Source organism: Aulonocara stuartgranti (assembly GCF_965226115.1).
Source record: "Aulonocara stuartgranti genome assembly, chromosome: 7".
Lineage (NCBI taxonomy): Eukaryota > Metazoa > Chordata > Actinopteri > Cichliformes > Cichlidae > Aulonocara > Aulonocara stuartgranti.
Genome location: NC_138945.1, coordinates 47447380 through 47460251, shown reverse-complemented (window position 1 = coordinate 47460251; position 12872 = coordinate 47447380). Strand labels below are relative to the sequence as shown.

At 40.2% G+C, this 12872-nt stretch overlaps 1 protein-coding gene across 10 annotated transcripts in view; it reads left to right on the top strand.

Moving 5' to 3' along the window:
* LOC309710813 (pleckstrin homology domain-containing family A member 7-like) overlaps positions 1–12872 on the top strand; it is a 151559-nt gene that overhangs the window by 38352 nt on the left and 100335 nt on the right. The window contains exons 1-2 of one of the 10 annotated variants that reach the window (XM_082540603.1): positions 7049–7667; positions 7762–8026. The exons of 7 other annotated variants lie outside the window; for them this stretch is intronic. In XM_082540603.1, the coding sequence (XP_082396729.1) occupies positions 7956–8026 (71 nt within the window). In that variant the 5' untranslated portion in view covers positions 7049–7667; positions 7762–7955. Of the gene's footprint in view, positions 1–7040; positions 8027–9998; positions 10074–12872 lie in introns of those variants that run through there. 2 more of the 10 variants (XM_082540602.1, XM_082540604.1) reach the window with 2 other exon arrangements.

The window sequence follows — 12872 nt, the reverse complement described above, 5'->3', positions numbered from 1 at the left end:
ACACAACAAAGCACTACTTATGGTAGAGCATGCTAGCGGGCCGTCGTTATTACCGTGTTGTTTGGAAAATACGGCACACTTAAAATCAATCCTTTTGATTTTTCTGAAAATCGACGGTGCCCCTTATAATCCCGTGTGCTTTATGTATGAGTTCTGGTTGTGTTTACTGACCTCAAAACGATGTTATGTGGTACACGGCACTCGAAAATCTGTCAAATGTTTCAGTATGACTTTGCTAAGCTACGAAGCCGCACCGCTTGATGGATTGTTGCAGCATTACGGCTATCGTAGGCAGGCGCCTCGCGGAGTGATACGTACTGTGCTTCAACATAATATTACCGTATTGTGTGTGTATAACCTCTTTTTAAGTTTTGTGGATATTATACATGGTTATGCTGAGGATATGTCGGCCAATTTCCACTGGAAATGCCTTTTGGTTAAACTGTCAGCAAGGAATTTGCACTGTTACAAATTTTATATAACTTTAATGCACTTGAAAACAGCTGCTTGTTTAAGTGAAAATACATTGATGGGGTTTTTTGCACTAATAAAATTGTGGAGTTGTAAAGTATTTTGTCTAGTGTCAATTATATTGTTATCGCAAATTTTCAGATGTATATCGTGATAAATATTTTTGGTCATATCGCCCTGCTGTAACACCAAGTCTACTGATAAAGGCAAATCAATCACAAAGACATTTCAGATGATAAATCAAAAAAGAGGTAAATAAAGAGTGATCCTATGTGACTAGTGTGACATTGTATTAAATTGCTAAATATGTGACCACATGAGTTTCTGTTAATAGTACCGGCCAATGGACTGTGGTCTGCTGCAACTTTCTTCTTTTCAAACCAAGCATTTTAAGATTGACTCTTTAGAACAGCCAATAACAGTTGGTGTGTGTATGTCTGTCTGTCTGTCTCATACAATTGTTACTGGCAAATATTCCAACTACTTGTTAATATTCTTCCACTGTAGGTAAAGCCAAGAGATGTGCTTTATACTGTGTAAACCTCTTGTTGTTCAGCACCAAAGCATGCTGTACTAATCAGGTACACAGAGATCATTATGTCCAGTATATTCAAACATTTTGAAGAAATGTCTTTGCTTAGTCCTTGCTTATTTTAACTCTGGATCAGAACCGCAATTTCTTCTAATTGTAGTGTCAGATTACAGCTTGTGAGATCAAGAGATGCGAGGCTTCAAGGCATGATGAAAGTAAGGAATTTGGGGGAGGTGTATTAATAGTATGACTGTGTCTTCTGAGTGTGTATGTGACTAAAGATTGAAGAATCTGGATCAAAAGATCCCTTGGGGTATTGATACACTCACAGACACAGCAAAGTTATTGCATCATTCGAGCTCACAAAGCTTCTCCCAAGACAGTTGAGCACATCATTCAGGTATATATGAACCAGATAACAGTATACCCACTTGCAATTTATCCAGTTTTTATCGTTCCTAACAAGTCGATCCAACCCTTGCATACACAACTGGGCATTAATAATCTTCTGTTTGTATGGAGAGAGTTTTTGCAATCTGCCTGTATTTCATCCAGACACGTGGAGCTGAGTCCCCATGAGTACTGGCCAGCGGTATGATTGATCTAGTCCCCCTGAGAAAGGTAATAGTCCCACCGGGCAGTATCTGAACACAGGTGAGGTGGAAAAAATGTAGAAGCGAAGAGAGATTGTGTCGTATTTCAGAATGAGAGCAAGCATTTGCGTGGGAGAAAGTGCCGGAAAAAGGCCAAAATTAAACTTGCATTTGTTAACATTTTAAGACGGCAGTGGGAGTAATGGTTTAAATTTTGCAGGAGCTGCTGGTGAGGGGACAGTAGTGCAGGGATTATGAGTGCATATCTTGTTAGATGGACTATTTACTACAATTTTCTTTTTATATTTGCTATTTCATGGGAATAGATTTGATTTTTCTATTTTTTTTTTCTGTGTGTGTGTGTGTGTGTGTGTGTGTGTGTGTGTGTGTGTGTGTGTGTAAAAATAAAGCATCATTTCTGAGGTGGAAATGTGCAGCGGTGTTGCATTTTAAAGTTAGAAAACTGAATCAAGGGTATTGACCACCAACTAAGTTTATTATGTTTGTACTCCTGGGCAGTTTGCACTTAGAAAAAGATGAAAAGTGTGTAGCTGAGTGTTGTTTTTAAGAATTTTTCAGGAATATGGGCTCAGCTGTGACCTTGACAAGAGGCATAAGAAGGCGGAGGTGTTTTGGGAGATTGTGTGTGTGTGTGTGTGTGTGTGTGTGTGTGTGTGTGCATGTGCGCGCGTGTGTGTATATGTGTTTTAAAGTAATAGAGGGGTTTTGGCTGTGAAAGCCAGATAAGCCAAACCACAGGCACAATCACGCTCCTGCCATCTCACCCACTGACATAATGATTCAACACAGCTGTCAAATGTCTGCCAGACAGCATCCTCTGTATGTGTGCTGTATGTGCATGCACTGCATTTCCTATAGACTTCTCTATTTGTCTATTTTTGTGAGGCATCGGTGTGTATTTATCCACACACGCGTATATGCACAAATGTGTACCGTAATGTCTTTTTTTTTTTTTTTTAAGTTTATCGTACATCTGTGCCGAAGATGTGCACCACCTTTCATGGTTGTCTGCGTTCGTGTGTGGGAGGATAGACTAACAAAACCAGTCCACCTGCACCTTCAAACAAGAGGAAAAAACAGAGACGGAGGAGGACAGAGAAAAGGAAGGATCAGGGTCCCCTGTGTTTCCCTAGCTTGATTAGATTCTGCCAGAATTAAATTTTATGCTAAAAACAAACAGCAGGAGACAGCCTGGCCCACCCCCTCTGTTGTTTTCACTCTTCACAGTCCCTCCCTGCCCAGATCTTTTCTTCCCTCCCTCCCTCACTTCCGCCACTTTACCTCCTTCCAAAGCTTTGTTGCTTCTTCCTATCTGCATTCTCACTTCAGCAAAGAGACATGACATAACCAGCAAATTACTCCACAGATTACGTTGCTCCTTCAGGCTGTGTGAATAAATTTAAGGCTAAATGATGTCAGAGGTCACCATGCAGCAAATACTGTGTAACCTGTCACATTACTTGGTAAAATGTGCCAGATTTAGAGCAGTTTCCAGGCGTTAACACTGTTACTGAAGTTAAATGTCATCATATGAATTGCTTAGACATTGACCAGCATGAGTTTCAGTATCTACAAAAGCTGAATAGGTTTGTTTTTATTGATTTAAATTAATAAAATTATTCTTGGACATATTAAATCATGCATTTTGATAGCACTGTAAAGTTGCTTTGTTTGTGATAAATGCTTATAACACAGGTGACTGAAAAACTTGTGGGTTTTTCCCTGTAATTGGAAACTATTTCCTGCAACGTGAATCCCAAAAGTTTGTAAAACAACTCATTATGCTGATGGATTGCTACAAAGGATAGTGACGCAACATGATAGTAAGATTCTTAAGGCAGGGTGTGAGATTCCATAAATGAATGACTATGGATGTGAAAACATGAATTTCATTACATAACAAACAGATTTCAGGTGTTATTATCTGTTTATTATTAAGAGTTCATGTCATGCTTTTGCACCAGTTAACAACTTATGTCATCAAATTATCAGGGCTTGAACAAATATTCACAAGGGTATCCTGTTGCTACGGTGTTTAGCTTTTAAAATCCACTACCTCACTTTGCAAACTCTCTTTTCATATCAGATTACATGGACTGGACTTTGACCTGCAGTGAATGAAACTGCCTTTTTGCCAGCTACGCGCCTGTGCCACCAGCTTTTCCCCCCGGTGCAGCCGAGTTGTCCTTGCACGAGGGTCATGGCAGTGCTCTGCTTAGTAGGGCACTGGAGTAGTCCACCTCTCCGGGGAGACAGCACATCCCTGTTTAGCTCCACAGGGGTGACCTCTCACCCTCAGGCTTCATTTTCTGATTGGGTTGTTTGAGTCAGGTTGCGAGCTGCTGTGAATAACCTGCTGTGGACTAAAACAGACCTCTGTGTCCACTTTTAACTCGTATATTTGTCTGGCTTCTCCTCCAGTTTGTACTCTCTGTATAATCTCACACCTTTTTTGGTGCCTCAGTAGATTTTTTTTATTTATTTTTTTTAATTTTAGATGGGATATATATAAATGCAACATTAATATCATGGCATTATAACAAGTAGTTTGTGGATCTATATATCAATATATTAAAATGTGTAAAAATAACCATAGTTTTTTTAAATAGTGCCTGCTTTCTGATAGAATATGCTCATTGTCAGCAGTACCAGAAGAAACACAGAAGTTGTACACATTTTTGTTGCCTCCTACCAAGTAGGAGAAAGTACTGTTTAAAAATTTGACCTCTGACCTAACCTTCAAAATCAATAAATTCATCTGAAGGTCAAAGTGATATTAATGCTATATAAGGCTGTTTAAAGCTATGTTTCTTACTGCCATTGCATGTATTTACAACATATAGGAATATAGGAAATCATATTTGGGGATTCTAAATATCACATTACAGTTTGCATCCAAAGATCATGCCACATTTGCCTTCTGACCTCACTTTTACATTTCACATCTGCCATTCTTTCAACCAAAGAAACACGAAAGTTGGCCCCAGAAGGTGTTTTATCTTTACAGGATTTGTTGTTAGGAGAACGAGCTGTATATTATATAAGCTCAAGCTATTCATGTCCAGTTATCTAAAAGAAGAAGGAAGAAGGTGTACTTTATTGATCCCCGTGGGGAAATTCCTCTCTGCATTTAACCCATTCACTCAGTGAAGCAGTGGGCAGCCATTGGGCACCCGGGGAGCAGTGGTTAGGGACGGTACCTTGCTCAGGGGTAACTCAGGGTAGCTGTTCGGGGGAATCGAACCCCCGACCTTCCGATCATGGGGCCACCACTCTACCTACTGAGCTATCCCTACCCCAAAAATCAGTACATATTATCCCTTACCTACTCTTACATAATGTTTGTATAATCAAATGAAACAGCTGTCATGCTACCCTTATGTGGTTTTTATCGCACTACAAACCTTTTAAAGTATGTTTAAAAAGAAAAGCAGAGAAAATGAATATATGCAAAATACAATATTATTTCCTTAAAAGTAAATCCTGCACATAGAGTCAGCTGCCTTGTCAGAAGTGCTTCTTTTGGCCTGAGTTTTCAAATCCAGTGTACGGTACTTTATTGTAAGTATGCACATTGAAATTGACCATAATCACAATTCCCTGGCAAAGGCAGGGCGATAGGTGAAAGGTGTTTACATTTCACATTCAGGCTTTCACATATTTATTTATTTATTTATTTATTTATTTTGCTTGTTTGTATGTGTACAGTGTCACGATCTCTCATTCTTCCCTCCCTTCCTCTCGTCCTTTCTTTCACACAGATTCTTTGGTTTCCTTTCTGTTCCTCGGCAGTGTGTATCCTGCCAGATGAACATGAGGCGGGAAAAGGAATGCAGCTCCGCTCTGTTTACTAGGGCTGAACGATTATGGAAAATAATCTAATTGCGATTTTTTTGCCCCAATATTGCGATTGCGATGCGATATGCGATTATTTTTTAAGGTCTTTGTCTTCTGTATTATTAAACAAAGACAAGCAATACATCATATAGTATGGCCAATACTATATTACATTAATTTTAAACTGTTCTTTCCTGGAAGACAGACCTCTGTTATGATGACATGAGGTGATGCATGAATTGATGACTGACATTTTTATTTAACTTCTTCAATCACAACAGTATATTTGAACATACACAATAGTTTATTTTTAGCTTACAAACATCTGAGCATAAAGTGCTGGCAAGGAACCCTGGTGTAAACATTAAAATGAAAGTCAGTACAATGTGCAGATTGCAGAAATATACATAAACAAAATCAGTGGCTTTACCACACTCAGTTTTTCGACATCTGTGAACTACTAGACAGTCATTCAATTAAAAAATAATATTAAATAAATAAAACTAATAAATAAAAAATACACACATCTTACTGATCTCTGCAGTCAGTAACATTACACATAAAGTGCAAACATAATAGCAATTGTATAAACACACACACAAACACGCCTTTAAAGTTTAAAGGCGTGAAATTGGACGGTCTAGTTCTGATTAGCGTCACCGCTGTCTCGGTGGAGTTTAATAAACTCGGCCGTCTGCTTCTTGCTATCTAAAATATAACCAGACACTGGTGTAAATTCTCGACTGTCTCATACTTCTGTTTAATAAGTTTTCTGTTTGACGTTTAGTCAGCTGTGTGAAAACCAAGGAGGAACCCACCCGGGGGATTAATAAAGTTTTATTTTATCTAATCTAATAACTTTAATCTCAGCCAAACCGATTTACTCACGAACAAACAAAACACTGAAAAAAGCCCAACAATAACATTTTTAGGTTGTCTAAGTGACTTATATATTACGTTTAACCCGAGCAGCGAAACTCCGCGGTGATCTGAAAATGATGTGCCGGGAGTTGTGCCGTTCTCGGCCGCATCAGTAACCCTCGAGCTCCCGGCTAGCTGTCGAGCTGGTGGGTAGCAGACGCCTCTGAAAACGTCGAAGCACTTTTGCAAATATGGGATATCTTGATAAACCGAGCAGATATTTGATGTTTACACAACTACTTTCTCGCCTGAAAATATGTTAAAAGTTTATTTTGTGACCCAGAAAGATTAGTATGAGTAATTTTAAAACTTAGTAGCGGCCGCCATTGCTGAAAACTGGAGTTTGGCTGGGCCGCGCTATGAATTCTGGGATATGGTAGTAATTTGGACAGCCTTCGGCACGTCGCTGTGACGTAATCGGTCTACAAATGCGGCCTCAGGAGGATGCAGCCCATGAATTTGGACATGTCCAGAGTATAATCGCAGCCTTTGTGGTTAGAAAATTGCACTTGATCATGTCGCGATATTATCGCAAATGCGATATATCGTTCAGCCCTACTGTTTACCTCTTCCTCGTTCTCTCGCTCTCTCACTCATTATAGATTCACACACTCTCACTACGACATCTCCTCCTCTCTCTCTCTCTCTCTCTCCCTGTCTCTCTCTCTCTCCTTTTCTCTGTGAGTATGCTCAGTCATTCAGCTCTGTGCACTGCTGTTGTTTCGTGAGGCTGGAGAGCCGGTGGGAAGCCTGTGATTGGGGAAATAAGCACTTGTGTCTACGCCAGCTGCCTCCGAGACAAACTAGATACCGAGAAGGGACGCTGGTGCTGCGGATTTTAAGCCGCTCATATCAAGAAGGAATGGATTTGTGGCACGTGTGAACTTTGGAGAGGCATGTGTAAACGACATGAACTGCTCCCATTTGGCATCAGCGTCTGCTGGAAGAAGAGATGTCTTTGAAATCTGCTGCTTACCTTAACTGTCTCATGTCGATCTGCGCCCGAGAGGTCTCAAACTCTGGCGGTACGTTACTAATCATTGAGATGTAAGGTGGTGACACATGGTTTATCGCATGATTTAACAGGATACAACTCAGAAAGGTTAACCTCACAGACATCTGTTATACCTGATTACACCTGAGACGAGAGGGAAAATGACTGGCTAGAGGCAGGATTAAAGGAGTAACCTGTGATGTCAGACTCCACCTGGGGCAGTCGTTGTACATTCTGCTGAGTAGTTACAGCTTTGTCAAGGGAGGTTGGGGGCAGCAGGCGCAGACTTCATTTCCAGGTGTGTAAACCACACAGACCTGACTCACCTGACATCATCACATCCCTGTCTGGAGTCCCTTCTTTTACTGATTTTCTTCACCTCATCTTCTCAGTATTCTCAGCTATCAGACCTGCCAGCACCTCTCCTTCTCTCCCCATGGAGCCACTAAAATGACAAGAGAACTGACACTAATTAATGTGACTCCCAGCAGCCTAAGTCTGATTCCACAGCACTAAAGTAGAAGGGGGAAAGAAAAAGCTTTGTGAACACTTGTGAACTGTCATCACGTGGAACAAGAGAAGCACCATGTGGAATCAGTCGGGATACTGCAATCACATACCTCATCCTGGATATCCTTTTTACCATGCACCATGCAGGTATGGTATCACCACCCTAATGTGTATGTTGGGTTGGCTTTTGCTATCTTTTGCTCTAAAATGGCAGTTTTATTGATTTGAACTTACATCTTAAGTTTTCATTGTTTCTCATGTTTGGTGACCCCCAGGGTTCAGTGCTAGGCCCACTGTTTTAATACAGGGACTGGCTTTGGTCCAGTATGTTTAATGGTTTTGTGGTTTAATCCATCCTTGTGCAATGTTGATTAAGTCAAGCTGTAAGTGGGTTTATGATTTTGTAAAGCAGTTTGTAGCCACACTGGTTTGTCTGGAATGTTGTTTTAAAAGAACAAAGAAACTGGTTCTGCCTGTGTGGACTAACAGAGGTTTGTTAGGCTTGTTGGTCAGTGTGACAGAAGCTGGAGTAGTATTTTCAAGCACTGAGCTATTCAAGGTTCCCAAGATCACTCTTAAAGTAAGGTTAATATTAGAAGCACTGGTGTATTTAAACAATCAGTTTTGTGTGCCTCAAATTCACACAATGGTTATGTAAGATTGTGCTGTGTCTCTTTCCACGCTTCCTGGAGCAGGAATGAGTTCATTACATTTATCACCAGGTTTCAGACGTGATCGACTCTCAAATGAACACCATCAGTCCCAATTCCCCGAGGGCAGAACAGATCCCCTACACCTCTTTTTCTGTCAGATACTGTAATACTGTCTAACATCTGAAGGCTGCTGGAGCTCAACTACCAAAATACTGATTCTCCATGAGTCTGTAAGAATCTCTGTGATTGAACAGGATGAGAACTTATTTTAAATATTAAATAAAATGATTAACATTGAATGTATGACATGTTCTTAGTTCTAGGTTAGTGTGTATCTGAGCAAGTGTACATGCACTATAAAAAGTTTGTGCTTGTGTAATTCTTACATCTTTATCTTTATTTATAATATACACATAGTGGATGTAAAATTGCCAGTGTTGGTTCACAAGCAGCAGGCGAGGTCTGCGTTGGGGATTTAGCTGATGAGTGACTCATACCTCAGACCACTGGGCAGGTCAATGACCTGTCAGATCATCCAGCTCATGGCAAAGAGAGAAAGAGAAAGGGAGAGAGTACACGGGAATTCAGGAAATAGCCATGAGCTCCAAAAACAAACTAACCATCGCTATTCACTCCCACTCTGGTCTCTTATGGTAAAGTACTCTGAGTCACTCTCTGAGTATTGCACCTGTAGCCTAATCACCTCATGTATTCAAGTTAAATTTGACATTTTTCTGCATAAATGCATTCCAGCATGCCTATAATGCCATACAAACAAGCTGGATAGCTGCAGGAAATAAACTATTTACAGTTTTATTTCTCCCTCTTTTACACTGATTACAAATCTATGTCCGCCATCTTGGGTCATGTTTTCTATCTTCCCATTTACATTTAAGTTCTTCCTTTAGATTTCTAGTCCTCTGAGGGTTTATTTTGTACAGCTGAAAATGCCTGAAAACTGACCACTGAGTAAAATGATGAAATTCCTCTCAAAAGGAGATAAAAGGAGAAAATGCTTTTAAATTTAAAGTTAAGTTGTAAAGGGGGATTTTTTACAGGTTAGGAGGAAGAGCACTGAATACAGGCTTGTTCTCCACAGAGGAAAAAGTGATACGGAGTGAATCATGCGTTTTCACTCCCGTAAAATTACACAGCACAAACACGTATTTTTATGAGCTCCTCTACAATTGTCAAATGTTTGCTTTAGCAATTCAGAGTGCTTAAATGACATCTGCTAAACATAAGATAATACTAATGTATGAGTGAAATAGAAGAATTTATAATAATATTTTTAAAGATGCTTCAGTGAAAGTTTACTGTGCCCTTGCTTACACTGCTCTAGTTAATGATTCTCTCACCTGCCAACAGGCGGGCCATTGACTCTGTCAGACTACACCCCTTTCTGTTGCCTGATCCGGTGTGTTTACATTCAAATGACAAGGTGTTCATTTGGTGTTTGAGGAAGTCCTTAACTACACTCTGTTGTTTGGTCCGCTAATCCAGCATAAGCTAGCAACTTCAGTCAGCCATGGAGGCTTGAGGTGAGCGTGAAAGCTTATGACGACCTGTCTGTGTTTGCCTCAGAGTATTGATGTGTGTTTGTGCATTTCTGTGTGTGTGTGTGTGTGTGTGTGTGTGTGTGTGTGTGTGTGTGTGTGTGTGTGTGTTTTCTGCGGGTATATCATCTATGGGGGTAAAGTTCGATGCGTTAACCAGTTGGCATTTAAGTAACATCACATTTTGCAGCATTTACAGAAAGGGTTCTTTGGATGAAAGCAAAAACCAACAGAGAAGCAAAAACCAACAGAGAAGCAAAAAACAGTAGAGAAACAGTGCTGACGTGACAAAGGTCATGACACAGATTGTCGGTCACAAGTCTGTATGTGCTGAATTACCCAGACACAAGACTATATGCAGCCGTGGCCACTTAACCTGCATAGGAGGATTTTGTGTATACTTGTGCGCACGGGTCTATGTCTACAGCTCTGTAAGTCTCACAACGGCTCAGGGATATAAATGGATTTGGGCTGGTAGCCCAGCAGGGGGTGAATGGAGCAGATCGTCTGAAAGCCTTTTCCTCAGTGCTACACACACACGTAGACAAAGTGCTCTACCACACTTGCACTTACACGTGTATATACATACAGAGTCATTTCATAAAACAACTTCCAACAGCCCATAATTGACTTTGGTTTCATTCGAGAGTGACCCTCTAACCTCTCTCAAGTATTTAGAGAGCAAAGTCTGTGCGATTGTCTTTTAATCTCGAAACGTGGAATGAATATTGCGTATCATAAATGAATCTCAGCAAAAAGGCAATCTATTAAGGTGGTGCTAACCCCATCACCTTTAGTTTAGCTCATAAAAACATTGGCATGAAAGGATTCCTCGCTGGTAAAGGAATAAAAGCTTTACCAGCTTTTAGTGTTAAACTTTATCTGAAGTCAAAGCAGCAATAACTGTAGGGAGAGTTTGATGGGTAAAAGAAGGATCACATATAGCAGATATAACCACTGATAATATCACAGAGACTTGCTGGTTTCCTTACTGCTGTCTTAGGAGGAGTGGCCTGCTCTTGCAAGAAACCCAAGAGCATACAAATAAATAAACAAAAATAATATCCATCCATCATTATTTCCATTTATGTGTTTCATTTCAGCGCTAATGCATTCTGTAGTCTCTGTGTTTATTTCATAACCTAGGGGACTTTGGGTGACACAGATGACACTTTATAGACACTTTCTAGACTAATTGAAATATTGAATGAAAGTCCCTGATGATGCAGTGCTGCTAATATATGTAATAGTTTGGATTTCTGCCTCTTCACACTCACAGAAGATATAGAACTGCTCTATTCAACAGACGATTGTAGCGACACAGTATGACAAATAAAGTTGTCCTTTCTTAACTGGGCAAGAAAGGTGGCTCAATTGTCACTCAAACTTTTGAGCACATAAAAGACATTTCAGATGAGATGAACCTGAAAGCAGATTAAATGTGTACAAAAGTTGATTTATCATCCAGGCACACACACAAAGAGACACACACACTTTTCTATAGTACAGTATAGTACCATACTGACTGAGCCCCCCCACCCCCATCTGAGGATTCTCCAGGAGAATGTGTCATCCGTGTCTCTAGCTGTCCTCTCCTCCTGAGTCCTGACATACTGCTGTGGCTGGATGTTTGACGCGAATGACACTTTGACAAAATGAATTTCCCACAAGCCTCTCTCAGGGAGGATGCCCTTATGTCACAAAGTGTCGGGCTGTCACAACAGCAGACTGGGGTGGGACTGCACCAAAGAGGGAGAGAGAACTGTCATTGCTGTGGTTTCTTTGACATTGTGGTTTGATGATGATGATGTAGTAAAGGATCATGTGTTAACTGTTGATGCCAGCAATTTCTCACAACAAAGGCCAAAAACCACAGGAAAGTAATAATCCTGATTTCAAATGTACATAGGAAAACAAAAGTGACAGTCTGTCACCACCAGAATTCACCAAGATCTTACATGCCCTGCAGACAAGACGAAGATATCACTGTTTTTTTTGTTTTTTTTTTCTTTTGTATTGAAAAGAGCAAATAAGTTCTGTTTGTCTTTTATTTGACTCTCATCACAGGAACATCAGGATTATTTGAATCCACTCTGTTTGTTGTTTACAGATGCAGGGAGAACATGCATGGCATGGCTTCCTCCTATGTGCTTTGGGTTAATTGGTGATTTGAATTTGACTGTAGGTGTGAGTGTTAGCACGAATTATTGTTTGACTGTTGGCCCGTTCACAGACTGGCAGCCTGTCTAGAGTGACCCCTGCCTTTTTCCCCATGACAGCTAGCACAGTGTCTAGCCATCCAGCCAGTAAAAAAGAAGCAATATCACTTTTTTATTTTAATTTTTCTTCACTGCATATCACATTCTTGTTGGTAGGTAAAAAGCGTGCTTCTCCTATTAACATATTAGCAATAGCCATGTTGGTTTAACCCTTAACACACAGGCTTAATGCAAAACTCAGAAGTAAAAAGACATCACCATCACTTTTATCATGATAGTAATGTTTCTGAGCTAATTGACCAAATTAACTCCGTTTACTTGCAGTATATTCTAGAATTCAACTAGAATTCAACTTTATTGTCATTGCACATGCACAGGTACAGGGCAACGAAATGCAGTATTCTGCTTTAGTCTGGATCAAAATTGTGCATAATATTAAAACTGGCAGGGTAATTTCACATTCTTAGATTGAAACCTGTGTCCAAATGTCAAGCTGCTTATAATTCCTAATTTCTTCTTGTTTCAGCCTGCTTAATTCATGACAGGCGGGAGTAAATGAGGGGAC